Source organism: Rhinatrema bivittatum, chromosome 4 (genome assembly GCF_901001135.1).
Source record: "Rhinatrema bivittatum chromosome 4, aRhiBiv1.1, whole genome shotgun sequence".
Classification (NCBI taxonomy): Eukaryota; Metazoa; Chordata; class Amphibia; order Gymnophiona; family Rhinatrematidae; genus Rhinatrema; species Rhinatrema bivittatum.
Window position 1 is genome coordinate 262,966,479 of NC_042618.1, and position 27,632 is coordinate 262,994,110.

Sequence of the window (27,632 nt, forward strand, 5' to 3'; positions counted from 1 at the left end):
CTTAGGTCAGTGGGAATGGTGTTCCATAGGAGTGGTCCGGCTATTGAGAAAGCGCGTTCTCTGGTTGAGTTGAGGTGGGCTAATTTTGGGGAAAGAGTTGTGAGAAGACCAGTGTTTTTTCTGTGAAATTTGGAAATGAAGTACTACATCCATCCATTCCGTTTTGTTATATAATGCTTTATGGATGAGGGATAAGGCTTTATATTGAACTTTGTAGGGGATTGGTAACCAATGTAGCTCCTTGAGAATTGGGTAATGTGGTCAGATGTTTTGCTGTTGAGTGACCTTGCTGCAGCATTTTGTAGAAGTTGGTTTAATAGTGGAAGCTGGTAGACCAAGGAGAATTGTGATGCAATAATCTACAGGCCGATACAGTAAAGTGCGGCCGCGGTTACCCTGCTTCTAACCCGCTTTCTACTCACAATTTGGCCGCGTTAGCCCAACCCGCGATTCACTATCCCTTTTACCCCATCCTTACCGCTTCTTTAAATCAACAGGTACCCCTTTCCGCCCGCGGCATGTATATGAGATGTAAAGAATCGGATTAGCTATTCCCCGCCCCCCCCCCAATTCAGTAACGCGCGCCCCTACTATCACCTTTTTAACCTGCAGTTTAGCCGCGCGTTTAACCTGCTAATTTACCGCCTACCCCTACCCCTGCGTTAGAGGCAGGGGTAAGGGTAGATGGCAAACTTTCCCCCAAAAGTAAACCTAAAATCCCCTCCTCCCGAAGTGACTGGACATGTAAAATTTGTAAAACCTAAAATCCCCTCCTCCCGAAGCGACTGGACATGTAAAATATGTAAAACCTAAAATCCCCTCCTCCCGAAGCGACTCGACATGTAAAATATGTAAAACCTAAAACCCCCTCCTCCCGAAGTGACTCGACATGTAAAATATGTAAAACTTAAAACCCCCTCCTCCCGAAGCGACTCGACATGTAAAATATGTGAATAAGTGTAACCAACTTACTTTTTGTTTCTTTTTCAGCCCTTTCAGCCTTCTCTGCCGTCCTCCGGAGGGGGCAGCCGGCGGGGGCAGCCGGCGAAAGCAGCTTCCAGTGGCCCCCGCCGGCGAAGACGGACGAACGCACGCCCGTAGTGCACGGGCATTCAAGCCAGCGAAAGCACATGGACGGGCGTGCGTGATAAGCCATGTGCTTTCATTGGCTCGAGCGCCCGTTAATTTGGGCGCTCTAGCCAGCGAAGCATACGCCGTGACATCATGCGCTTTGCTGGCTAGAGCGCCCAAATTGACGGGTGCTCGAGCCAATGAAAGCACATGAATGCGCGTGCGTGACGTCACGGCGTATGTCACGCACGCCCGTCCATGTGCTTTCGCTGGCTTGAACGCCTGTGCACTACGGGCGTGCGTTAGTCCGTCTTCGCTGGCGGGGGCCACTGGAAGCCGCTTTCGCCGCTGGCTGCCCCCTCCAGAGGACGGCAGAGAAGGCTGAAAGGGCTGAAAAAGAAACAAAAAGTAAGTTGGTTACACTTATTCACATATTTTACATGTCGAGTCGCTTCGGGAGGAGGGGGTTTTAGGTTTTTAGGTTTTACATATTTTACATGTCGAGTCGCTTCGGGAGGAGGGGGTTTTAGGTTTTACATATTTTACATGTCGAGTCGCTTCGGGAGGAGGGGATTTTAGGTTTTTAGGTTTTCTTTGGTTAAAGTTGGGATCCACTTCCTGGTGCCTGTCATTTCAAATGTCATTTGAAATGACAGGTACCAGTGCACCCAGGATACTGTATAGGTGCTGTATAAAGCGCCTATACAGTAAAATGGATTGCGCTTCATGGACGCGCGTTGGACGCGTGTTGGACGCGGCTTGAATTTGCATTTGATTTTAATACAGTATCGAGCAGTAGGTGAGCCGGACTGTGCGTGCGGCAAACGCGGGTTCGCCCGGCACTAACGCAGCTCTTCCTACCGCTCCTTACTGTATCGGCCAGATAGTTTGGAAAACAAAAGGGCTTGTAATGCTATATGATAGTCTTGAGGAGGGGTTTGATCCTTTTTAGCACTTGAAGCTTGTAAAATCCTTTTTTTATTATGTTATTGATATGCTTCTTAAAGTTTAGTTCAGAGTCTAATGTTATTCCTAGGTCTTTTGCATTGAGTATAATTTCTTTGTTTGTTATGCAATTGCTGAGATGGGGGTCAGGTATGGGTGATGTTTTGTTGCATATATAGAGTATTTCTGTTTAGATAGTTTAGTCTGACCTCTGTGATGAGCAAACTAATGAAATCTCTGCTAAAACAGAAGATAATGCAGTTTCTGAAATCCAGTGGATTGCAAGATCCGAGGCAGCAAGGATTTACTAGAGGTAAATGTTTTCAAACCAATTTGATCGATTTCTTTGATTGGGTAACCAGAGAGTTGGATCAAGGGAGAGCGCTAGACATAGTGTAATTGTATTTCAGTAAGGCCTTTGACACAGGAGACTTTTAAATAAATTGAGCACCCTTGGTATGGAACTAAGAGTGACTGACTGGGTTAGAAACTGGCTGAGTGGGAGGCGACAAAGAGTAGTGATAAATGGAGTTTACTGAAAGGGAGGGGGCTTTGCTAATAGTCAAGCCAATGTAATATCATGCGCTCAGGCTAGCATATAGGTTAACCCCTGGTGGGTTGTGCGTTTTGGATGCACATCCATAACGCCTGATGCAGTAAGGGGATCAGCATATCTTAAACGCATGTCCAAACCAACGCATAGCTAATAGTGCTCATCGCATGTAAATGCCATGTTGAAGAGGCTATTAGCTAGTACCCCTGATGTAAAAAAAAATTTTTTTTTAAAGGTGCACCAGACACGCACATTTTAACCCTCAAAAATTAAACCAGTCTCAAGCTACCATTAAGTCTTGAGTCACCCCTAATACCTGTACAGAAAAGCAGAAAATACTGCTTTTCTGTGGTTCCTCTGACTTAATATCATTGCGATACTAAGTAGGAGGAACCACAGAAAGCAGCAACATGAAAGAAAAAAGTCTTGATGGGCGGTCAGGTTAGGAAAACGGATGTTCAATTTACGAGCATCCATTTTCCTAACCTATGGCTCTGCATGGGTTAGGAAAATAGATGCTTGTACAATTGAGCATCTATTTTCCTAACTCGCGCACAGCCACATCTCCTGGGTGCCCGATGCCATGGATGTTCTAGGGATGCACAATTTATCTCTAGCGCATCCTTTTTAGTGTGGCAGTCCATTTGCCTTTCGCATCGAGTGCCCAAGAGAGGTGAACGCGAGCGGTAAAAAATGGGCAACCAGTTTGGATACACATTTTTTACATTCACTTTATTTCATCGGCCTGAGTGTGCCCTAAGGATCAGTCCTGGGTCTGGTTCTTTTCAACATTTTTGTGAGTGATAAAGCAGAAGGATTGTCAGAAAAGGTTTGTCTTTTTGCCAATGATACCAAAATCTGCAACAGGGTAGACAGTCAGGAAGGTGTGGAAAACATGAGAGATCTAGCCAGGAATGGTCTTGAGACTGGCAACTTAAATTTAAATGGTCGACAACAGACTATTCCCATTTAAGATGTTAATTAGAAAAGGTTATCAATACGAAATGTTATAGTACTATTATATTTATCTGTTACCATTGTTCCAAACTACCTGTTACGGTTTACTGTAATACGTTGTTACCAATACTCCAATATGTCTGTTATGGTTTACTGTAATACGTTGTTATATCTGTAAACCAGAGTGAAGGATTGTTTCAAACTTCGGTATATAAAAGCACACAAATAAATAAATAAAATAAATAAATAATGTCAAAAAATACAGAGCAATGTGTTTGGGCTTCAAAAACCCAAGGGAGAGGTATGGTATTGGAGACAAAATTTGCTAAGCACAAAAGAGGAGTGGGATCTAGGTATGATTGTATCGGATGATCTTAAGATGGCCAAATAGGTAGATAAAGTGACAGCAAAAGCCAGAAAATTGCTTGGCTGCTTAGGAAAAGGAAAGGTCAGCAGAAAAAGGGAAGAGATATTGCCCCTGTATTGGTCCCCTGATGAGACCCGATTTGGAATATTGTGTACAATTCTGGAGATCACACATTCAAAAGGATATAGACCGGTTAGAGTCTGTCCAGAATGTGGCTACTAAAATGATCAGTATTCTTCTTTCTAAAGCTTTTGGGGATAGACTCAATGATCTAAACATGTACACCTTAAAGCAGAGCTTTCCAAACTTTTCATGTTGGTGACACACTTTTTAGACAAACATAATTTCACGACACAGTAATTCAGTCTACTAGCAAACCAGAGGTTAAAGATTAAACAAACAAAACGTATTTCGACAATTTATGTATGTTTCCTTAATAAATATACATAAATTTTTGTGGATTACATAATGTTACACCCACACTGACCCCCAGGCAGCTCCCATTCATTCTCACATCACTCCCTCCCCAACCCCCAGGCGTGCACACATTCATTCTCACACACACACAGAGAACCCCAGGCAGGCAGGCTGGCACCAATTTATTCTCTCACACACATATACACCACACACAGGCAGGCACCTATTCTCACACAGACAGACCCCAGGAAGACACCCATTCGTTTTCATACACAGATACAGCCTCAGGCAGGCACCCATACATTCACACACATACACCCCCAGGCAGACTCCCATTCATACACATGCACACACTAAAGACAGACCCCCTCTCTTTCTTTTGCCAGCAACCTCAGAGCCTCTCTCATTCCTCTGCTGCCACTGTCACTGCTGCCATGTGGATATTTGGGGAGGTGCTGATTGCTGCTACTGGCACTGAAGCCCATTCTGCTGCTGCCTCCTCTGTGCAGGCCCCGCGGTATTAAATATTTGCGGGCTTCCACTTCCTCCATACTGATCTCGTACTTTATGAGATCGGCATAGAGAAAGTGCTACTCTTGCACATTCCCAAAGATAACATGTCAATCACTAAAAAGTAATTTTTTGTACCTTTGCCGTCTGATCTTAGTTTTCTAATCCGTTGGTCACAGGCTTTTTTTTTTCCACCTTCCCTTTCTTGTTTTTTGCCAATTCCTTGTACAGGGTCTTTTTTTTTCTATTTCTTTTCTCTCAATCTGTCTTCTTCCCTCAAACACATAATCAGGTTCTCATTCTCACAGCGGCCCTGCTACCGAGTTTCCTCCTCTTCTCGAGCTGCTGCGACATGGAATCCGCAGCGACCCTGCTTACCGGGTTTCCTCCTCTTCTCAAGCCACTGCAACGTGGGATCCGCAGTGGCCCTGCTGCCGGGTTTCCTCCTCTTCTCAGGCCACCAGAACGTGGGATATGTGGCGGCCCATTAACGCTGCTCTTCTGTACATGGCAGATGATCCTCCTCCTTCCTGCCCACGCGGCTCAGGCAACGTTTTTCATCCGGGGCTGTGCAGGAAGGAAGGAGGAGAACTGAACGTGACCCTTTTCTTCGGGCCGTGGTGAGGTAAGCTCCACCACAGCCCCGCCGATCTTCCTGCTGAAGTTCCCTGCTTCTGCCAGCCCTGCTGCTATGTGGACCGGGCGACACGCCTTCACACTGCAGGCGACACACTAATGTGTCACGACACACAGTTTGGAAAGCTCTGCCTTAAAGGATAAGGGAGATATAATAGAGCAAGGGTGGCCAACTCCAGTCCTTGAGAGACACAAATAGGCCAGGTTTTCAGGATATCCACAATGAATATGCATGAGATAGATTTACATACAATGGAGGCAGTGCATACAAATCTATCTCATGCATATTCATTGAGGATATCCTGAAAATCTGGCCTGTTTGTGGCTTTCAAGGACAGGAACTGGCCACCCCTGTGATAGACATTAAATATCTCAAAGGTTATACAGGGAGTGATCTCTAAGATTTATGCCATTCTCAATGGACGGCGCCTGGGCGCGCCGCGGCACCAGAGACAATGGGAGAATGACTTTCATGCCATCTTGCAGGACAAGGATTGGGAGCAAATATATATGGTGGCTCCAAGAAAATTGTTATAAATTAATATACAGATGGCATTACACCCCAATTTCCCTTCACAAATTTGCACCGGACGTTCCTGACACGTGCTGGAGAGGATGTGCGGAACGGGGTACCTATTTTCATCTGTGGTGGCAATGCCCTAAGGTTTCCCACTGTTGGAAGACAGTCTTGGCCTGGCTTGCTCAAGCTCTTTGTATTGCAGTTTCAGTGGAACCGTGGCACGCTCTATTGGGACTACCGGTTTCCGGCGCTACTCTTATGGAACAGAAATTGGTGTTACAGATCTTCATAGCGACGAGAGCAGAAATCGCCCTTCACTGGAAGCAGGAACGGGCCCCGACTTTGGCAGCTGTTCAGCATCGTTTACATTCTTATTACCGGTTGTATCAACTAATGGCATTACATCAAGATAGGATCGTGGAATTCAATAAGGTCTGGTGCCCATATATTGACTGGTTACGGGCTCAGGACTCTTGCACATTATTAAAAACGTAGGCTACTTGGCGTTCCCAAAAACCTCTCTCCTTTTTCAGGACATTTATCTTGATATGTAAGGGTGGGTTCTTGTTTTGTGGGTGAGCACTCTCTGATCCAATGTCCATTTGGTGTCTGAAGTCCGAACCTCAATCTGGCTAAGTATCTGATTGGCCTGGTCCTGGGGGGGGGGAGGGGGGGTGGGGGCGGGGACAGGAGGGGGATGGTATCACTGGTTATTGAAACGGTATCAGTGGCCGGATGTACTTCTCATATGTTATTTTGTCTGGTTCATATCGTTTTGCCTGAGTTGTGTTGCACTCACTTATTATGCACAATTGTACATGATGTGATTTTTTGTTTGATGCACTCCGTTTACAACAAAAAAAAAAATAAATCTCAAAGGTTTCCATCCACAGGAGGCCCGCCTCTTTCAAAAGAAAGGAGGCTCTAGAACAAGGAATCATGGGATGAGGATGAAAAGGGGTAGATTCAGGAGTAATATTAAGAAATATTTTTTGCTAAGGGGATAGTGGATGCATGAAGTGGCCTCCTTGTGGAGGTAGTGGAGTCAAAAATGTATCTGAATTCAAGAAAGCATGGGATAAATGCAGGGGATCTGTGAGGGATTGATGGGAATTGTAAGGGCTAGATAAATTAGATGGTTGGGCATACTAGATGGGGCCATATGGTCTTTTTTCTGGTGACTTATTTCTATGTTTCTATGTAAAGAAGTAATGAAATCCAATATCTTGATAAAGTTAGTGCTAATTACATGAGGTGGACAATATAAAAAAAGAAAGACAAAACGGTTAAAACTTACAAGTAAGCCTTCACATCCAGCCACAATAGATGTGGATAAACATGTTATTCCTATAGAACAAAACAGCTCCACAACCTTCTTTGGATTTTTCTAGCATGATGTATCCCAGAAAAACAAGAAGGGCATATCTGATTCAACAGAATAGTGTCTTCTTCCAGCAACCATGACTCAGTGAAACAAAACATCAATTTTATCTTCCAACAATAAGGAGATCACTATATTTAAAACACATTGCTTTATGCAGTCCTATAAGATAAAGATATTTTATACTTAGCATCAGACCTATCGAGGGGTATTCCAGGTGGATAAATCAATACCAAGAAATAGGAGTAGACACTGGAGCACAAAGTGGAAAATAACACCTCATTCCCAGAATTATTGGAATCAAGTAAGACTCTAACATCACTATTAGTCCAAGAATAATAAGAATACAAATATCCCACATACAATTCACAACACTCCACCACCCATCTTTAGAATAACATAATGTATTAAATAAGCAACAGCTCCTAAAACAACTCACAACACACAATATACTTGTTGGGCGCCTCATTCGCGTCCAGCCCGCGCACGGGCCTAGCTCCTCCTCAGGTCCCGGGTTGGCCTCTCTAGCGGCAGCCGCGAGCTCTTCCAGGCCTCGGCGTTAACGGCAGCAGTTGCTGGGCCTCCCACTGCGCACCAGGCCTCATGCTGGAATTCGGAGCCTTCTGTGGCGTTGGCCACGCCACTACGTGCGCGCGCGGACTGCCTGGCCTCTTGTAGGGCCAGGGGCGGGTCCTAGCTCTGTGGCGCGCCCTGATTGAAGGAACTACTTAAGGAAGTTCCTGCTTGCACTTCCTTGTCGGGTCGGCTTTATTGCTAGATTGTCTCTGCGTGCTAAGCCTTGTTCCAGTCTCGTTCCAGGATCCTACTGTTCCAGCCTTGTTCCTGCATCCTACTGTTCCAGCGTCCTTCTGTTCCTGTGTCTGTCGTCTCCCCAGGTAGTACCTTCGGACTGTCTCTCTGGTACTGACCTCGGCCTGTTCCTTGACTACTCTGCCTGCTGCCTGCCTTATGACCACGGCCTGCCTGTGACCTCGTCTGACCTCCGGAACCTGACCTCTGCTTTGTTGACTACTCTCTGACTGCTTCCTAGTATTTGACTCCTGCTTTGGCTGACACTCCTCAAACTGATCTCTGGATCCTGACCCCTGCCTGCTTGAACATGTCTCCTGATTCTGGCTCTGTCCCTTGCCTTGTCATCACCTATGCTATTCTGGTCTTCCTTGCTCCATCTGACCTCCAGCCTCGAACCTGATAGCGCTCCTCTCCTATCTGTGGGCACGCCTACCATCTCTCCAGGAGACCCTACAAGGCCCACCTAAGTCCAAGCAGCCCGGGTCCCTACGGGCTCCACCCAGGGGGGACCACGGGCTTCCACTGTTGAAGCTCATCCTAGCCTCTGTCTCCTCCAGTGCTCTGCCCCCCTAGGGGCAGGTGCTTCCTGGTCCCTACCAGGGAGCCATTCTCCACTGCTCCAGGACAAGGGTCCACCCCCTGAGCGCAACAGGTTGCCAAGGCCATGGACTCGGAGGAGTCCCCCGCCTCCAAAGCCCTACCGGGTTTGGTCGCTACAGTCAAAGAACATCACCAAGCTTTGGAATCGCTGGCTTCTTTTTTTTTTTCCAAAATAATTTTTATTATATTTTTAAATAAATACAAAAATAAGACAACTTACAAAAATAAAACACAATACAATAAAATACAATATCAAATTAAATAACCATCAAACAACAATCAAACATCCCCAATCACAATCATACATTATCTTTCATCCATTTAAAACCACACCACATTCAACACAACATTCATACATTTCTTATTACATAAACCTCCATTTAAGACCAGTCATGTTTATAACCAGAATCAATCAAACCAGCTTGTAAATCTTGAGGGAGTATCGCGTAATAAGCTTGCCAACAAGCACAATACAATTTATCAGGTTTGCGTGTACCGCTACGGAAGTCCATAAATTCCATTTGTAAAAGTAATATCATTCTATTTGTCCACGCTGCTAGGGTAGGTATAGCCATTGGATCAGTCCAATCCGCCAATATGGTCCTACATGCTAGCATAATAGCCATGCGCTCAAATTTCCGTTTTGAAATGTTGCATGGCAAGTCTGCTAAATGAGAGCTATCTAATAGTAATTGTCCAGTGACAGGTATAAATACATCTGTACATTTTGCAATCATATGAAAAACTGAATCCCAAAAGGCATTTAATTTTGGACAAGTAAACAAGCGATGATATAATGTACCAACCATTGTTCCACACTTACTACACAAAGAAGTAGAAGTCAACTTCATTCTATTTCTTCGTATATCATAATAATAAAAACAGTGAAGTATTTTAAATTGGACTTCTCGTAATCCTAAATCAGGTAGAGACATGTATAATGTCCTAAAGCAATATTTCAAATAAGATGGTGTAATTTGTATTCCTATCATATTAGACCAACGAGATGCCAAAGAGACCAAACAAGAAACATTAAGGAATTTCTTCACTACTTTTCCTCAACCTGTAATTGAGTTTGTCATACATACTGTATCAATTATATTTATAGCAAAATTTGATTCAGCAGCTAACTTTTCAGAACTCCATAAGAAAGAATGTAAATAATGACGGACTTGTAAGTAAGCAAAAAAATGTTTTGTTGGAAGCTGATACGTACGTGCCAATGTATCATAGTCTAGTAAGATATGAGAATCAGCATCAAATAGATGAATTGGAAACTTTAATCCACGATTTGCCCATGATAAATAAATACCTTTATTCTCAATTCCAGGAAGAAAATTAACATTACCAAGAAAGGGATTTAAAAGAGAAACTTCACCTGATAAATGTGCACGATGTCGCACCCATCTCCAAGCGCGTATACATGGAGCCAATAATATTCTAGGAAATGATACAATACATCTATGGCCTGGGCGTAATTGAATAATACTAAGAGGAGAACTTGGGCGAGACATACAATCCAACATTCCTTGCTTACAATAACGATAAGTTCCCATAATCCATTCACTAATAAAACGCAATTGGCAAGCTACATTATATAGTCGAAAATCTGGCATATTTAATCCACCCTGTTCTTTAGGACCTACCAAAATATTATAAGCCATACGGGCTCGACCACCTTTCCAAAGAAAATTTTGAATAATAGATCGCAATCGTTGAAGATCTTTAACTCTCAACCAACAAGGTAATATATGGAGAAGATATAAAAGTTTAGGAACAATCACCATCTTAATCAATGCACAACGACCAAATAAAGAAAGTGGAAGAGATATCCAAACCTTCAACTGCTCCTCTAAGCGTGTTATGCAGGGAGGAATATTTAAATCATACAATTTATCTAGCTGTCTAGGAATGAAAGCTCCTAAATACTTTAATTTTTCAGGAGCCCACTGAAAAGGAAAAGTACTATGCCAAGTAGTAGATAAACTATCATTAAGAGCCAAAGCTTCTGATTTAGCAAAATTTATTTTTAAACCTGCTACTAAATGAAATTGTTCAAATAAGTTAATAATAACAGGAACACTCTTGCGTGGATTTCCTACAAAAAGTAAGATGTCATCAGCAAACAGAGCTGATTTTAATGGATGACCATTTAAACTAATTCCAACAAATTGTGGTGTATTTCGCAAGACATTAGCCAACGGTTCCAATGCCAAAATGAACAACAATGGAGATAATGGACAGCCCTGCCTGACTCCGCAGTATAATTGAAAAGAATCTGTAGAATTTCCATTAAGCAAAATGATGGCACTAGGATTACTATACAGCAGGGGTCGGGAACCCATGGCTCGCGAGCCAGATATGGCTCTTTTGAGGGCTGCATCTGGCTCGCAGACACGTGTCGCCATACTTCGCGGTTCCCCGCTGACCCAGCTGCTCCCCGGTCCTCCGCCGCCCGGGCTTAAAATGCTGTCAGCCCGGGCGGAACGCGGCAGGACAGCTGGAGTCAGCGGCACCGGCTTGCTCTCTTCTCCTCCCCCCCGCGGCCCGGAAGAGGAAGTGGAGAGCATCGGGTGCCTGCGCGGGAAGAAGAGACCACACTAGCGTGGTCTCTTCTTCCGCGCAGGCACCCGATGCTCACCACTTCCTCTTCCGGGCCGCGGGGGGGGGGGGGGAGGAGAAGAGAGCACGCCGACTGGAGTCATCCGGGTGCCTGCGCGGGGGTCATCGGGTGTCAGCCGGGTGCCAGCGCTGGAGTCATCGGGTGCCTGCGCGGGTCTTCCCGCGCAGGCACCCGATGCTCTCCACTTCCTCTTCCGGGCCGCGGGAAGAAGAGAGCACGCCGGTGCTCTCTTCTTCCCGCGGCCCGGAAGAGGAAGTGGAGAGCATCGGGTGCCTGCGCGGGAAGAAGACTGCAGCGCGGCTCGGAGGAAAATGAAAATCTTCAACCGCGGCCGATGGGACTCCGCCTTCGCCTCCGCGAGGGCTGAAAATGAAGGAGGTTAGCGTTGGGAGGTGGCTGCTGCTGCCGCGAGTTCCCGGGGGGGGGGGGGGGGGGGAGAGAGAGAGTGAATGAGCGAGCAAGCATGTGTGTTTGAGATCCTGTGTGTGTGAGTGAGAGATTGCATGTATGTGAATGATTGAGAGCCTGTATATGTGAAAGAGAGTATGTCTGTGATTGAGATCCTGCCTGTGAGAGAGAGAGCATGAATGTAAGTTTACCATTGGGAACCTGTATGTGTAAGTTTGTAATTGAAAACCTGTTTGTTTGAAAGAGTATGTGTGTATGATTGAGATCCTTTGTGTGTGAGAGAGATCATGTGTATGTATGATTAAGAGCCTGTGTGTATAAGTAAGAGAGAGATCATGTGTGTCTGTGTCTGATTGACAGCTGGTTTAGGTGATGGAGCATGTGAGTATGTGATTGAGAGCCTGTGTTTAAATGAGAGAGAGAGACCATGTGTGTCTGTGTGATTGAGAGCTGATTTAGGTGAGGGAGCATGTGAGTATGTGATTGAGAGCCTGTGTTTAAATGAGAGAGAGAGACCATGTGTGTCTGTGTGTGATTGAGAGCTGATTTAGGTGAGGGAGCATGTGAGTATGTGATTGAGAGCCTGTGTGTAAATGAGAGAAAGAGAGGACATGTTTGTAAGCATGTGAATGAGAGTCTGTGTGTGAGAGAAAAAGACAGCATGTATTTATGTGATTGAAAGCCTGTGTGTGTGTAAGCGTGAAAAGATAGACAGCATGTGTGTAAATGTGTAATTAAGAGCCTATATAAGTGAGAGAGAAAAAACATTTGTATATGTGAGTGACTGAGAGCATGTGTGTATAGGTGTGTCATTGAGAGCCAGTGTGAGAGAGAGCGCTGGTATGTGACTGAGAGAGGAGAAAGTTCCAAGCAAACCACCCCACCTCCTGCTAATTCAGAACAATCTCAGGACACCTGGATATCAAACGTTCCCAGGTATGCAGAGCAAAAAAATTTTTGTATCCTTATTATTTTTCATTACTGGATCTTTGTGTCTGCTATTTTGAAATATTTTGTTGGTATCTGGAAATGTTTTATATGAGTTTTTAATTATTGGATATTCCACTCATCAGCTGTTTCGAAATATGTTCTTTTTGTTAGTACAGTTTTACTGCTGATGATTTTATATTTCTTGATTTGTTTTATAAGGATGTGTGATGTTTCTTTTTTCCTTTGTTACACTGCATACAGAGACTCTGGCTTGTTGCAGTTTCCAATTCAGTTTTTGTCTGCATGCTTCTTGTTATGCGTTTTGGTCTCTTTATTCTATGTTAGGTGAGGGACAGCACGTGATTCAGGTGAGGTTTTCTGCTGGCGTGTAGTTTCTGTGTAGGACTCTATAGCAGCCTGACTTGGTCCGTTTTCCTAATAGGAGATGTATTGGTGTCTTAAGGCCTGGTGTAATATTTTCAGAGACTTATTGTACTTTAAAAGTGTGATCTTACATAAAATGCACACATTTACTTGTATTTAGTTTTAAACATATTGTATGGCTCTCATGGAATTACATTTTAAAATATGTGGCGTTTATGGCTCTCTCAGCCAAAAAGGTTCCTGACCCCTGCTATACAGAGTTTGAAGCCAAGTAAAGAAATTTCCAGAAAAATTATATTTCTTCAGTGCCCAAAACATATATTCCCAAGATAGAGAATCAAAAGCCTTTTCGGCATCCAGACTAAGAATTAATGATTCTGCTTTTGGTTGATAACTTAATGTGGCAATAAGACGCCGAACATTACGTACCCCCTGGCGACCTTTTACAAAGCCAGTTTGATCTTCATGAATAAGAGAAGGTAAAATTTGATTTAAACGAGATGCCAAAATTGCAGACAAAATTTTTATGTCCACATTAATTAAAGATATTGGACGATATGAACCTACTTCCAGGGGATCTTTACCTGGTTTAGGAAGAACAACAATAGTTGACTGATTAGATGATACAGCAATATGTTTGTCAATTAACATTCCAGTATAATATTTTTGTAAAGGTTTTAAAACAATAAATTTTAGGATTTTATAAAACTCAGATCCTAAACCATCCTGACCCGCTGCTTTACCCAATTTAATTGATTGAATTACCGAATAAATTTCCTGTTCAGTTATAGGAGTATTCAATGCCAATACCTGATCTCTAGAAACTTGAGGCCAAGTAATATTTTGAAAAAGGTTTTCTGCTACTTCCAAATTCATAGGTTTATGACCATACAAGGCTGCATAATATTCAAGAAACCTAGTAGCAATTTTCCCAGGTGCAGTCTGATATAAACCCTGACTATCTCGAATACCAACTACAGATGTATGATTTCTTTTAGGGCGGATAAGATGCGACATTAAACGACTAGTACTATTACCATGCTTATATAATTGATAGCGATAGTATCGTAGCGATTTAGAAGCTCTCTGATGTAATAAAGTATTAAGGGCCTCTCTAATTCTATCAACTTGTGCCTTGGTATCATTAGTCATATCCAACACATGTTGCATTTGTGCTGTTTTCAGAACCGATGTTAACCTCAATATTTCAGCATTACACCTTTTATTTCGCGGTGGAAGAGCTTCGTTCCCAGCTACGAGATACAGCTTTGGCCAATCCCATGGGCCTATCTGCCTCTATGCTTCCCAAAGCATCGTTGGCACTTCTGCACCTCCTCGATATAATGGGGATCCACGCTCCTGTCGTGGCTTCCTTAATCAGTGCTTCATGCAGTTTGCACTGCAACCCTCTTTGTTCCTGAAGGAAATCACCAAGATGACCTTCATCCTATCTCACCTAGAAGGGAAGGCTCTTGCATAGGCCGTTCCCTTATGGGAACACTCTGATCCCATACTTTCCAAGTTATCTGAATTTATTGCTCTCTTCAAGCAGACCTTCGGAGACCCAGGCCGCCAGGCTGTAGCCAGCCATAACCTACTCCACCTTCGCCAAGGGTCACGGACCCTCTCTGAGTATACATAGAAATGAAACATAGAAATGACAGCAGAAGAAGACCGAACGGCCCATCCAGTCTGCCCAGCAAGCTACGCACTTTATTATTATTTTTTTTTATCTTTTTCTCTCACCCACCTGTTACTATTGGCTTCCAGTACCCTCCAGCCCTAATTCCCCTCCACCCCACCACCAATGTAGAGAGCAGCGTCGGATCTGCATCCAAGTGAACATCCAGCTCAATTAGGTGTAGCAACCGCTGCAACAAGCAGGCCACACCCCTGCCCCATACTCTTACCCACCCCTGTTTTTTTGGTTTTTTTTTTTTTGGAGATGGCAGCCCTCCATCCTTCTGCTCCGTGAAGGTGGAACACCAACAACTGGCCACTGGCATCCCGCTCCGTGAATGCCTCTGTGGCTTCTGCCGCTCCATGCAGTGTTTTGCTGCCTCCTCTTTATTCATGTCCTCTAGACTTGATGTGGAGTTTAGGACTCTGGCCACTGAGCTTGGGTGGCAAGAAGATTGTCTGCAAGCCATCTTCCTAGATGGACTCTCCTGCAGTCTCAAAGATGAACTCTCCATCCGTGAGACTCCCACATCTCTAGAGGACCTGATTTCCCTTGCTGGGAAGATCGATCATCGCCTCCGGCAAAGGCACCTTGAAGTAAAGTCTCCCCACTCTCCTACACCACGTCCCACGTGTGTTCCTTCAGCTAAGACTCCAGCACCACCACCCTGTTCCGTGGTGGAACCTATGGAGGTGAACCGTGGGTGATTGTCTCTGACCGAACATCTCCTTCAGAGGAAGGAGGGTCTTTGCCATTACTGTGGTACTTTTGGACATTGTCTGCAGTCCTACCCGGTTTGTCTGGAAAACTGCAACACCTGAGCCTGGCGGGGGTCCGAGCTTAGGCGCTACTGTCACTGGCCCTCAACTTTTGCTTCCCGTTTCTCTGGGAATCAAGGCCCACTCCTTCGCCACTACTGCTCTTGTCGATACTGGAGCAAGAGGCAGCTTCATCATGAATGACATTGTCAAGCTTCCTCTTCAGCCATTAGAGGTGAGCCTCCGTATCGCCTCCATCCAAGGAGAACACCTTCCAGGGCTCATCACCCACCAAACAGTGGCTGTTCGTCTTACCGTGGGCACTCTCCACAAAGAGGAGATGTCCTTCTATGTATTAAAACGAACGACACATCCAGTTATCCTGGGGCTGCCCTGGCTCCAGACGCACAAACCCCAGTTTGATTGGCATTCCCTGCAGTTGGTGCAGTGGGGCTCTAAATGCCAGAAAACATGTTTACATTCTATATCTCCAGTAGTCCCTGTTCTGAAGTCTGTCACTTTACCTGGTTTGCCTCCTCAGTACACTGACTTCAAAGATGTCTTCTCGAAACAGAAAGTGGATACCTTACCTCCGTTACGCAAGTTCAATTGCCCTATAGAGCTTCTACCGGGCACAATGCCTCCCAAAGGCAGAACTTATCCACTGTCTCAACCCAAGACCCAAGCTATGTCTGAGTATATTAAAGAGAACCTAGAAAAAAGGGTTCATTCATCTTTCTGACTCTCCTGCTGGAGCGGGGTTTTTCTTCATTAAGAAAAAGGACGGCGGTCTACGCTCTTGTATTGACTACAGAGGGCTCAACACCATAACCCGCAAAGACCGATATCCCCTGCCCCTTATCTTCAAGGCAATGCCCCAGCAGTCTTTCAGCGCCTTATGAACGAAATTCTCCGAGATCTCTTGTGCTCCTTCGTAGTTTTATATCTTGATGACATCCTAATCTTTTCCAAAGACCTTGAATCTCTTCGAGATCATGTTCGGATCGTCCTTCAACGTCTGAGAGAAAGCCATTTGTATGCCAAGTTAGAAAAATGCCTCTTCGAGTGTAATTGCTTACCCTTCTTAGGGTATATCATATCCGATTGAGGTTTCTCCATGGATCCAGAGAAAGTCCAGGAGATCCGTGACTGGCCCCAGCCAGTAGGCCTATGGGCCCTACAACGTTTCCTTGGCTTTACCAATTATTACCGGAGCTTCTTTGCCAATTATTCTACCTTAGTTGCCCCGCTTACCGCCATGACCAGGAAAGGGGCTAACACTCGGGTGTGGACACCCAAGGCACAAGCCACTTTTCAGACGATTAAGGAGGCTTTCTGTTCTGGTCCTTGCCTTCAGCATCCGGACCCAAGACATCCATTTGTAGTTGAAGTTGACACCTCTGCAGTTGGCGCAGGAGCTGTCTTGAGCCAGTTTTCTCCCAAGGGTAAATTGATACCTTGTTCATTCTACTCACACAAGTTCTTTCCTACTGAACAACGTTATACCGTTGGTGACCGAGAACTTCTCGCAGTCAAGTTGGCACTCCAAGAGTGGCGTCCCTGGTTGGAAGCGGCGCAACACAAGTTTACCATCTTTACTGACCATAAGAACCTTGAATACCTTAAAGAAGCTCAACTCCTGAATCCTCGACAAGCCTGATGGGTGCTCTTCTTTGAACGGTTTAGCTTCTTTCTATGTTTCCATCCAGGTTCCTAGAACCTCCGTGCTGACGCACTGTCAAGATCATTTGAACCTGAAGATGTTCCTGAAGTTCCTAGCTACATCATAGATCCTGCCTGCGTATTCCTTGCCATGACCACTACAGTTCCTACTGGAAAAACCGTCGTTCCACGTAGATTATGTGAACGAGTTCTGAAATGGGCTCATGATTCCAAGTTGGCAGGACACTCGGGACATGCCAGGACCCTAGAGATGTTATGGAGACATTATTGGTGGCCAAACATGGTGCAAGACTCCCGAAACTATGTGGACTCATGTCCCGTCTGCGCCCAACAGAAACCACCTACCAGAAAGCCTTAGCGCTTACTCCAACTACTTCCAGCTTACTCCAACTACTTCCAGCACCTACCGAGCCATGGTCCAGCATCTCAATGGACTTTATTACAGACTTGCCTCCGTAATACCGTAATCTGGGTCATCATCGACCGTTTTTGAAGAAGGGTCACTATTCTCTTGCCGGGCCTTCCGTTGGCCCCAGAATTAGCCAAGTTGTTTTTGAAACAGATTTTTTGTCTCCATGGACTCCCCAAGGAGATTATATCCGACCAAGGGCCACAGTTTGCTGCCAAGTACTGGCGCTCCCTATGTAAAAAGTTTAACATTGCCCTGAGTTTCACGTCGGCCTATTACCCACAGGCCAATGGTCAATCTGAAAGGACCAATAGGACCTTAAAGACATTCCTCCGCTCCTACGTGAATGATCAGCAGGACAACTGGTCTGATCTACTACCCTGGGCTGAGCTGTCGCACAATACCCATGTCGCTGCGGCCACCGATGTATCTCCATTCTCCGTGGAATTCGGACGACAACCTTGGCTGCCTCTTCCAGTTCCTCTGACTGTTCCTTCTCCAGTGGCAATCCATGGCCCACACCATTCATCAAGTGTGGAACTAAGTAAAAGAGCGCCTTTACCAGGCCGCTGAATGCTCCAAGCTTACTTCGGATGCCCATAGATGTCCTGCTCCACTCTTCCGTCCTGGCCAGAAGGTGTGGCTAAGCGCTCGACACATACGACTGAGACTTCCCTCTCATCACTTGGCTCCAAAATACATTGGTCCATTTCCAGTAATTCGAAGAGTGGGAGCTGTATCGTATCAACTCCAGCTACCTCGTGCCATGGATATCCATAACATGTTCCATGTGTCATTGTTGAAACCTTTGGTCCTCTCCTGGCCCTCATGTAGAGTCCCCTCTCCTCCACGGGTCTCTACAGAACCAGATACATCTCTTCAGGAAAGAGAGGTCCTTGACGTCCGTCTGTGTTGAGGGAAATAGGAGTACCTCCTAGCCTGTGAGGGTTATGGGGCAGAGGAGAACTTGTGGGAACCTTCCCACAACATCCTTGATAAGGAACTCCTGAAGACCTTTCATAGGACTCACCCTGATGATCCAGGGCCACGTAGGGGGAGGCCTAGAAGAGGGGGTACTGTTGTGCATCCCGTTCGCATCCGGCTCGCCCACGGGCCTGCTCACCTCTCTGGCTCCTCTGCAGGTCCCAGGTTGACCTCCCTAGCGGCAGCCGCAAGCTCTTCCCGGACTCGGCTTCCCGCCGTGGCGGTTGCTAGGCCTTCCACTGCGCACTAGGCCTCACGCCGGAGTTCGGTGCCTTCCGGGGCATTGCCACGCCCTATGCACGCGGGCACAGATTGCCCGGCCTCTTGTAGGGCATGGGGCGGGTCCTAGCTCTGCGGCGTGCCCTGATTGAAGGAACTACTTAAGGAAGTTCCTGCTTGCACTTCCTTGCCTTGGCAATCGGGTCGGCTTTATTGCTAGATTGTCTCTGCATGCTGAGCCTTGTTCCAGACTCGTTCCAGCCTTGTTACAGGATCCTACTGTTCCAGCTTCCTTCTGTTCCTGTGTTCGTCTGTCGTCTCCCCAGGTAGTACCTTCGGCCTGTTTCTTGACTACTCTGCCACCTGCCTGCCTTCTGACCTCTGCCTGCCTGTGACCTCGTCTGACCTCCAGAACCTGACCTCTGCTTCGTTGACTACTCTGGGACTGCTTCCTGGTATTTGACTCCTGCTTTGGCTGACACTCCTTGAACTGACCTCCCAGATCCTGACCCCTACCTGATTGACCACATCTCCTGATTCTGGCTCTGTCCCTTGCCTTGTCATCGCCTACGCTGTTCTAGTCTTCCTTGCTCCATCTTACCTCCAGCCTTGAACCCGATCGCGCTCCTGTCTGGTGGCACGCCTGTCTACCTTCTCTCCAAGAGACCCTGCGAGGTCCACCTAAGTCCAAGCGGCCCGGGTTCCTACAGCTCCACCCGGGGGAACGGCGGGCATCTAGTGGTGGAGCTCATCCTAGCTTCTGTCTCCTCCAGTGCTCCGCCCCCCTGGGGGCAGGTGATTCCTGGTCCCTACCAGGGAGCTGTTCTCCACTGCTCCAGGACAAGAGTCCAGCCCCAAGCGCAACAATACTATCCCTATTTGTATAGCAACAGCATACACTGAACAACTAAAATTCTTTACCAAATGATTGACCTTAGCATCCATTTAGGCCTCATTGGCAGGATATAACATTTTGTGCAAGCTGGTCTGAAACGGGTGTATTTTGTTTCTGAGAAACTTTAAACTGTGGTAACTAAAAAATGGGAAAACCTCTACTGTATCATTTGTAAATAGGATTACAATAATTATAATCACATGCATGTAGATTTTAAAAGCCAAAACCAGGAGATATGCGCACAAGCTGGGCCAGCACGCACTAAGCAGATTTTAAAATGCATCTGTGTATGCGCGTACTTGCCGCTACGCACACAAATCAATTTTCCAAAAAAAGAGGCTGGGCATGGGCATTCCTGGATTTCAAAATGAATCCAGCGCATACTTATGCGCACATGTGTGCACCGGGGTCCCCTATTGCATAACTTTACTCTGCTATGGATGGCGTGCAAGTCAGAAAACAAAAAAAAAGTAAAGAGGTGAGCAGGGTTTTAAAGGTCAGGATTAACAAGGAAAAAGGGAGGCTATTAAACTAAGGGGTTTAGAAATCCTATTCCTTGCTTGGGTGAACTGGGAACACATTGGTAAAATTGGTAGTTGCATCGTGCCCTTGTCTACTAAAATCCCCCCACTTACTCAGTAGAAGTGGCATTTGCACGCATAGGTGCACACCTTCTTAAAATTGTGCACATGAGCCTGAGCTAGGTGGTGAGAGGGGCTCGAAAGCTGCCGCCATACCTGAGATCCTGGACAACGAGGCTCCCAACCCCGGAACAACTAGTCCCGACCAGCGGACCCAGAGTGAGGCTGGTGTGACGTCAGCGGGTGTCCGCTGCTACAAATTGCACAGCGGATGCTGGAGACTCCTGGAGCCTGAGCTAGGTGGTGAGAGGGGCTCGAAAGCTGCCGCCATACCTGAGAATCCCGGACAACGAGGCTCCCAACCCCGGAACAACTGGTCCCGGCCAGCGGACCCAGAGTGAGGCTGGTGTGATGTCAGCGGGCGTCCGCTGCTACAAATTGCACAGCGGACGCTGGAGACTCCTGGAGCCTGAGCTAGGTGGTGAGAGGGGCTCGAAAGCTGCCGCCATACCTGAGATCCCGGACAACGAGGCTCCCAACCCCGGAACAACTGGTCCCGACCAGCGGACCCAGAGTGAGGCTGGTGTGACGTCAGTGGGCGTCCGCTGCTACAAATTGCACAGCAGACGCTGGAGACTCCTGGAGCCTGAGCTAGGTGGTGAGAGGGGCTCGAAAGCTGCCGCCATACCTGAGATCCCGGACAACGAGGCTCCCAACCCCGGAACAACTGGTCCCGACCAGCGGACCCAGAGTGAGGCTGGTGTGACGTCAGCGGGCGTCTGCTGCTACAAATTGCACAGCGGATGGCGCACCGTCGCCGACGGTGCACCCTAAGCCGCGCGCTCGGCTTGTGCCGGCTTAGGCCGGAGAAGGCTGGGAGGCTGTTACGGACTATGGTAGCGAGCTGAACCTCCTCAGACTTCACTTACCCTGACGTCGGATAACAGAACTGTGAGTAGAATAAGGAAAGGGTTATAAGTGATTTTACGACGTAACATTTATGCCCCATACAAAAAGAAAGGGCAGAGTCAGGCAGGATGCCTCTACCCCTGCCAGACTAGGCCCTATACAAACTACCCTAACCGGATTCTACCCACCAGCAACAATTGTGACCCCGGAGTATCCCATTACAACGACGGATATCGAGCAAATATCCACGCTGTCGGGAGAAACAAGTCTAAGTCCCGGGGGCCAAACAACTCCCCCACCACCAATGTGCGCCGCAGAAACCCACAGCCTTGATTCACCCCTTTTTCGGAAGGCGTTTTTAGGGGAGAGTCCGATAGAGGAAGTCTGTGTGGAAAAAGAAGCTGTGCAAGGGGAAGAAGGAGAGGCGTTCCAAGTTTTGGATCAAAGAGCTGGGGCAATAGGAGGAAGTGGTGTTACGCCGCACGGTGATCCTGCGTTAGACCAGGGACTTTTTAAAAAAATTAATGAATCCATCTGCCTCAAGTGTTAAGTTTGAAATAAATCAAAAAGTGTCATTAGAAATGTTGTGGTCAGCAATAATGACATTACATCAGAATGTAGAAAAAATGAGTAGTAATATTAGAGATGTCCAATCCACACTGCAAAACTTAAGCCCCTTAGTGACAAATAATGGATCGACTCTCAAAAAAGTAGAAACAGATATTATTCAAATAAAAGATGTTCAAACGTCTATAATAAAAGGCGAGACCATGCTATCTAGAAAGGTTGAAAACTTGGAAAATTTGATACGGTACCCTAACCTTAGGTTTGTTAACTTCCCTAAGTGTAGCATGGTCTCCCCTGTGGAACAGTTACGAAACTATTTTAGTGAAGTTTTGTCTTTGGCTCCAGATAATCTTCCTTTGATTAAAACAGCATTTTTTCTGAATATGAGAGCACAAAATCAAAACTTAAATCAATTATTGCAGGAGTCTCCATTAAATGTCACTGATTTGATAGAGTCGTCATTTAGTACCCAGATAGAGATGAGGGGAACTTTAATTGTAAAGTTTGCCCTGCATTGGATAGGGACAAGATATTGAAGACGTTTATGGAAAAGAGATCCTCCCTCTATCTGGGTCAAAAAATATGGGTCTATCCTGATGTGACAAAAGATACCCAGATAAGAAGAAAAAAATTTATTGCCTTGGCTGGATTGGCTAGAACATTTGGAATACAAATAAATATAAAATTTACGTGTAAATGTTTAATGAAGGCAGAAGGAATAAAATATGTTTATTATGATCCTTCAGATTTAGAAAGGTTCCTGGAGAAACGCAGGTCACGAGATGGTGAACCAGAATCCTCAAATTGAAGTTTGTTTGATTTAATTAAAGTTGCAATACTTCTCTTTATATTAGTAAATTTTACTTTAAGGTAATTATGTACAAATGGGATTTGTTCAACAGGCTCCAAATTTTAGGGTCTTTCAGGAAACTAGGAAAATTAAACTTTACCTCTGTTTTTTATTTAAATAATAATCTATAAATCCAATGTTTCCATAAGAATTCATTTCTGTTATTGTAAATGAATACAAATTGTTTTTTCAATTTTTCTTTGTAAAAATGAAAATTCATAAATAAAGAATTAAAAAAAAATAAAAATTGTGCACATGTTCAGCCTGTTTTATCCCATACATGCATATAAGTGCATATGTTATAAAATGGCCGCAACCCTGGGCACAAGCCAGCAAATGCGCGCACGTGTGCCCGCGCAACTTTTTAAAAGTTACCATTATAGGGAATACATAAATTTTTCAGTTTTCTGCATAAAGTTCTGTCCAGAATTGAAATATATTTGTTTATTAATGCAAGCAATGTTATCTGTGTACATAGAAATGCACAAGACCTGCCCCAAAGAGCCTACAAGCTAAACCTAAGGTATCCTGAGCTATATGTTGTGCCAGATCACATTGTGAAGGGATGAGAGAAGAATCAAACTGGAGTTTCCTTGTTAAGAGCTTTCTGGTACATTGCTAGTTGAGTATGTGAACTTGAGAGATAAGACATAGAGGACAGAAATGAGAGAGAATAAAAATTATCTGCCATCAGTAGATACATTTCTGGAAGTATTATTTCAGTACTTCCCTCTGGCTTTCTTCTCTGATATATTTGTTTTACTACTTTTTGCAGTCTGTAATGAACAATGACAAACACTGTTTTGAATGCTACGGATATGATATTATCATTGACGATAAGCTTAAACCATGGCTTATTGAGGTAAGTAATTGATCCTGTATTCTTCCAATATCACAGTCCTGGGATTGAAGACATATTTTGTCCTGAACAACATTATGACAGGGAAAACTTCTTGAGGAACACCAGAATAGCAAAAGTTTCTAAAGCAATTTCTTTGGCATTTGCACCAAATAAAATCATCGAGAGGTGGAGCTAACTTAGTTTTCTGTACTTAGGGAGGGTAATATTGTTAACAGCCCACATGTCAGTAAGTCTGTATGTACATTGTACATACAAGATGACAACAAAATAAGGGATATAGCTAGTATACAATGATGTGAGAAAAATGGCTAACTATATAGAATGTGTATCAAGTTGATTATAGTATGTGTTAAAAATGAACTATATGTAAATATAACAATAGAGATAAGACCTCAGTTTTGGTTCTAGTAATGACTCATCTAATGAGTCATTACTAGAACCACTTTCACAATTTATTGACTGTTTTCTGAGAGATTTTGTATCTAATAGCGCATCCTACATTAGGGATACATCCCATTTCTTGAATATGGTCGAAAACTTGTTCATTAACATCAAAGATCTATGGTTTGTCACCTTAGACATTAAATCACTATATACTTCAATTCCACAAGAAGAGGCTCTAAAAGTAATTAAAACATATCTTGATAAACGTTGTAGACCGCATCGGGTACCCAGTGATTTTCTATTACAATTGGCTTCTATCGCCCTTAAAAAGAATTTTTTCATATTTCAGGGTAAATATTACCAGCAAATTTCTGGAACAGCCATGGGCGCTACAATGGCTCCAACCATTGCCAATCTTTTCATGACAGAATTTGAACAAGAGTGGATTCATCATTCTCCGTTTGTTTCCAAGATTGTTTTTTACAAGCGTTACATAGATGACATCTTTATTTTGTGGAGCGGTACTGAACAAGAATTACACCTATTCGAGAAATGGATCAATACCTGTGATGAAAACATACAATTTGTATTAAATTACAATTTTGTAGAGATTTCTTTTTTGGATGTTTCATTGAAAAAAATGGAAGATGGTGCCATCGTCACCACTGTATTCAAAAAATCTACTGACCGCAACACGATGTTGCATTTTGACAGTGCACATCCTATGCCATTGAAGAACAGTCTTCCTTTTTCACAATTCCTGAGATACAAACGGAATTGTTCTAACACCACAGTGTACAGACAACAGTCTGAAAAACTTAAATTGGATTTGAAGAACAGAGGTTATCCCAATAAATGTATCAAAACAGGATTCAAACGAGCACTGTATTATGATCGAGATGCGCTCCTTACACCACAACCAAAATCTCAAGATGAAAATATGATCACGTGTGTTACTCAATATTCACCTTGGTCACGTAAAATCATACAAGCCATGCGTCACCATTGGTTTTTGATTAAAATGATACCTGGTATGCAAGACATTGAATTTCGAGCAGCTTATTCGAGATCACAAAATTTGAAAGAAATCTTAAGTCCATCTACGTTGAAAGACGTTGAACATTCTCAAACAATAGATGGCACAACACCATTGGGTCATTTTAGATGTGGACATTGCAAGATCTGTGACCAAACATTGGAATTGAAAGAGTACATTTGCACGCAAACACAGTATAGATACAGAATGTACAATTTCACTACTTGTCAGACAGATCATGTGATATATATTATAAGATGTCCATGCAATAAAATTTACGTTGGACAGACAACAAGATCGTTCAAATTAAGAATAGGAGAACATAAAAGTTGTTTGAAGAACAAAAAGTTATCTGCTCCTATTGTTCTGCACTGCATACAGAAAAACCATGACGTTAAAGAGCTCAGATGGTTTGTATTAGAACACGTCAAACGTGACATTAGAGGGGGTGACAGAGAGAGATCATTATATAAGAAAGAACAAGAATGGATTTTCAAGTTAAAATCTGAAGAACCGGATGGTTTAAATTCTAAAATAGAATGGAACAGCCTCATTCATTGAATCATTTTTCTCGTCAGGTTATCATCATTCATTTCGTTTACCTTCACTGTTGAACAATAAATATATGACGGCTTGTGATTGAGTTCAACATTAAAGATCTTTATTGACAAGCAGTAAGTGTTACATTGTAACAATACGTATGGCTCCGACGGCATAGCACAACGTTAGTACGTTGGCAGCTTACAATAGAGAACACTGATTGGTGACTCTTTAAGCCAATCAATTGTTTAAATTTAGCGCGGCCATTTTTGAAAACAATTTCAGTCTGAACCCGACTACACTAGAAGAAGGTTTCTCTACAAAGTGTAAGTGACTTTCATTGCATTTTAACGCTATTCTAGTCATTTTTTCAAAAGGTTAAAATATTTTTTCAATTGTTTAACTTTAGAGTCCGCCCTGAAGCAGCGTTTTTTGCGAAACGCCGGCCGCGTTGGCGGCGGTTGTCAGACCCCTCGGGTCTCAATACGGCAGCACAAAGGAAACACAATATCTGCATTGCCAGTGATCATCAAATCTATTGAATCAAGATAAGTGTTATGCCGTATATTAATATTGTCGGGCACAAGACTTCATGAGAAGAGACGGGGTGATTTATACCGTCCGTCCTGGTATCAATTATAAGACTGAAATTTCTATTTTCAAGTTGTATTATGGTTGAACAAGATTCTGCCACAAACCTTGAGGCATTTTGAGATACAAAGCGATTGAACTAGCTTGCAACAGTATTACCAGCTCATTTTTGTGATTTACTTACTGAGTCATTCAGCAATTAATTCAAGATTATCGAGTTGTTGGAATAGCAACATTGTTACCTTATCGGGACAAATTGAATATAGCAAGATTACAATCATCTGTTGATGGAGTAAAAGAATCGCTACTTCATCTCTTTCAAGTTACAAAGTTGCTAAACATCAATACTATGTTTACATTTTTTGAAATGTGTTAGTTCATTCTAATTTTCAAACAAGATAAATAACAATTGAAAAAAAGTATCCACTTAAAATCTATTATATCGCTGCCTCATTGTGTTAATTTTATAAAAAATTAATTAAATTAAAAATTAAAATAAAAAGTCAAAATAAAAAAGTATGCTTTATAGCAATTGTTTACAATAAAAATAATTTTATAAAAAATAATAAATTCATTTTAGAGATTATAAGACCGATGATTGGACCTATTGGCCATAGAAGTTTCTGTTAATTCAGATCTCTTGCCAAAACTGAGGTCTTATCTCTATTGTTATATTTACATATAGTTCATTTTTAACACATACTATAATCAACTTGATACACATTCTATATAGTTAGCCATTTTTCTCACATCATTGTACATACAAGCCCAAATTTTCAAAGCGCTGCACACACAAAATCGCCAGGTTATGCTTGTTTCAATAGGCGGTACACGCACGTTATTTTGAGTAGCTGGCAGTTGTTCGTGTATGTATACTTGTGCTTGTAAAATGAGCATGTCAAAAAGGGGCATGTCGAGGACGGACACCAGACATACGCACGTTTGATGTATTTTGTAAGGGCCACGCACTAATGAGATGGCGCATTCAGGCAAATACATGTGTGTATATTTGCTACTGCATGTATACGCGAACTGGTGCTAACTTTCATTTTTACTCGGGTGTTTTCGTTTGGTTTGCCTCTTTGCTGTGGGTAACTGGATGCAGGAGTAGGGCAGACAATGGGAGGAAGTGTTTATGGGACTTATTGTTGGAAACTAGGAAAGTGTCAGGTAATAATACATGGCTAGCAAGTTTTGAATGTGGATTTGATAGGGCTAAGGCAGGGAATAAAATTTTCATGTATGCACTGATGCTTCCAGTGGGAGCACTGAGAGGAGAGGAACACCTTGCTGGTGGCTAAAAGGAATCAGTAAGTTTTGCTTGGGGCATTATGTTTTTTTAATTATTGGGGAGAAGTAAACTATTGGGGTATATTATTTAGTCTGTTTCTGCTTTTAATAGTCAGTAAGGCAGCTAATGAGCAGAAGTTAGTGTGTGTATTTCCCACCCACCCTAGATCATCCTTTAATTTATAGGCAGGTGCCACTTTCACACTAAAAAAAAAAAAAAATCTACCTTTTAACTTTACTTCACAAATTCCCCACACCTTATTGAGAGTTTGATCATT

At 43.9% G+C, this 27,632-nt stretch overlaps 2 protein-coding genes across 6 annotated transcripts in view; both read left to right on the forward strand.

Moving 5' to 3' along the window:
* The window catches only part of TTLL1 (tubulin tyrosine ligase like 1), a 383,001-nt gene that overhangs the window by 297,888 nt on the left and 57,481 nt on the right, over positions 1-27,632 (forward strand). For 4 of the 5 annotated variants that reach the window (XM_029600090.1, XM_029600091.1, XM_029600092.1 and 1 more), the window contains one exon: positions 23,427-23,513. The exons of the other annotated variant lie outside the window; for it this stretch is intronic. In XM_029600090.1, the coding sequence (XP_029455950.1) occupies positions 23,427-23,513 (87 nt within the window). The remainder of the gene's footprint in view (positions 1-23,426; positions 23,514-27,632) is intronic. 5 annotated transcript variants of the gene reach the window in all.
* On the forward strand, positions 24,254-27,342 carry LOC115090676. The gene is made up of 2 exons (XM_029600093.1): positions 24,254-25,799; positions 25,883-27,342. Exon 1 carries the CDS (start codon positions 24,280-24,282, stop codon positions 25,492-25,494), a length of 1,215 nt encoding a protein of 404 aa, XP_029455953.1. The 5' UTR covers positions 24,254-24,279; the 3' UTR covers positions 25,495-25,799; positions 25,883-27,342.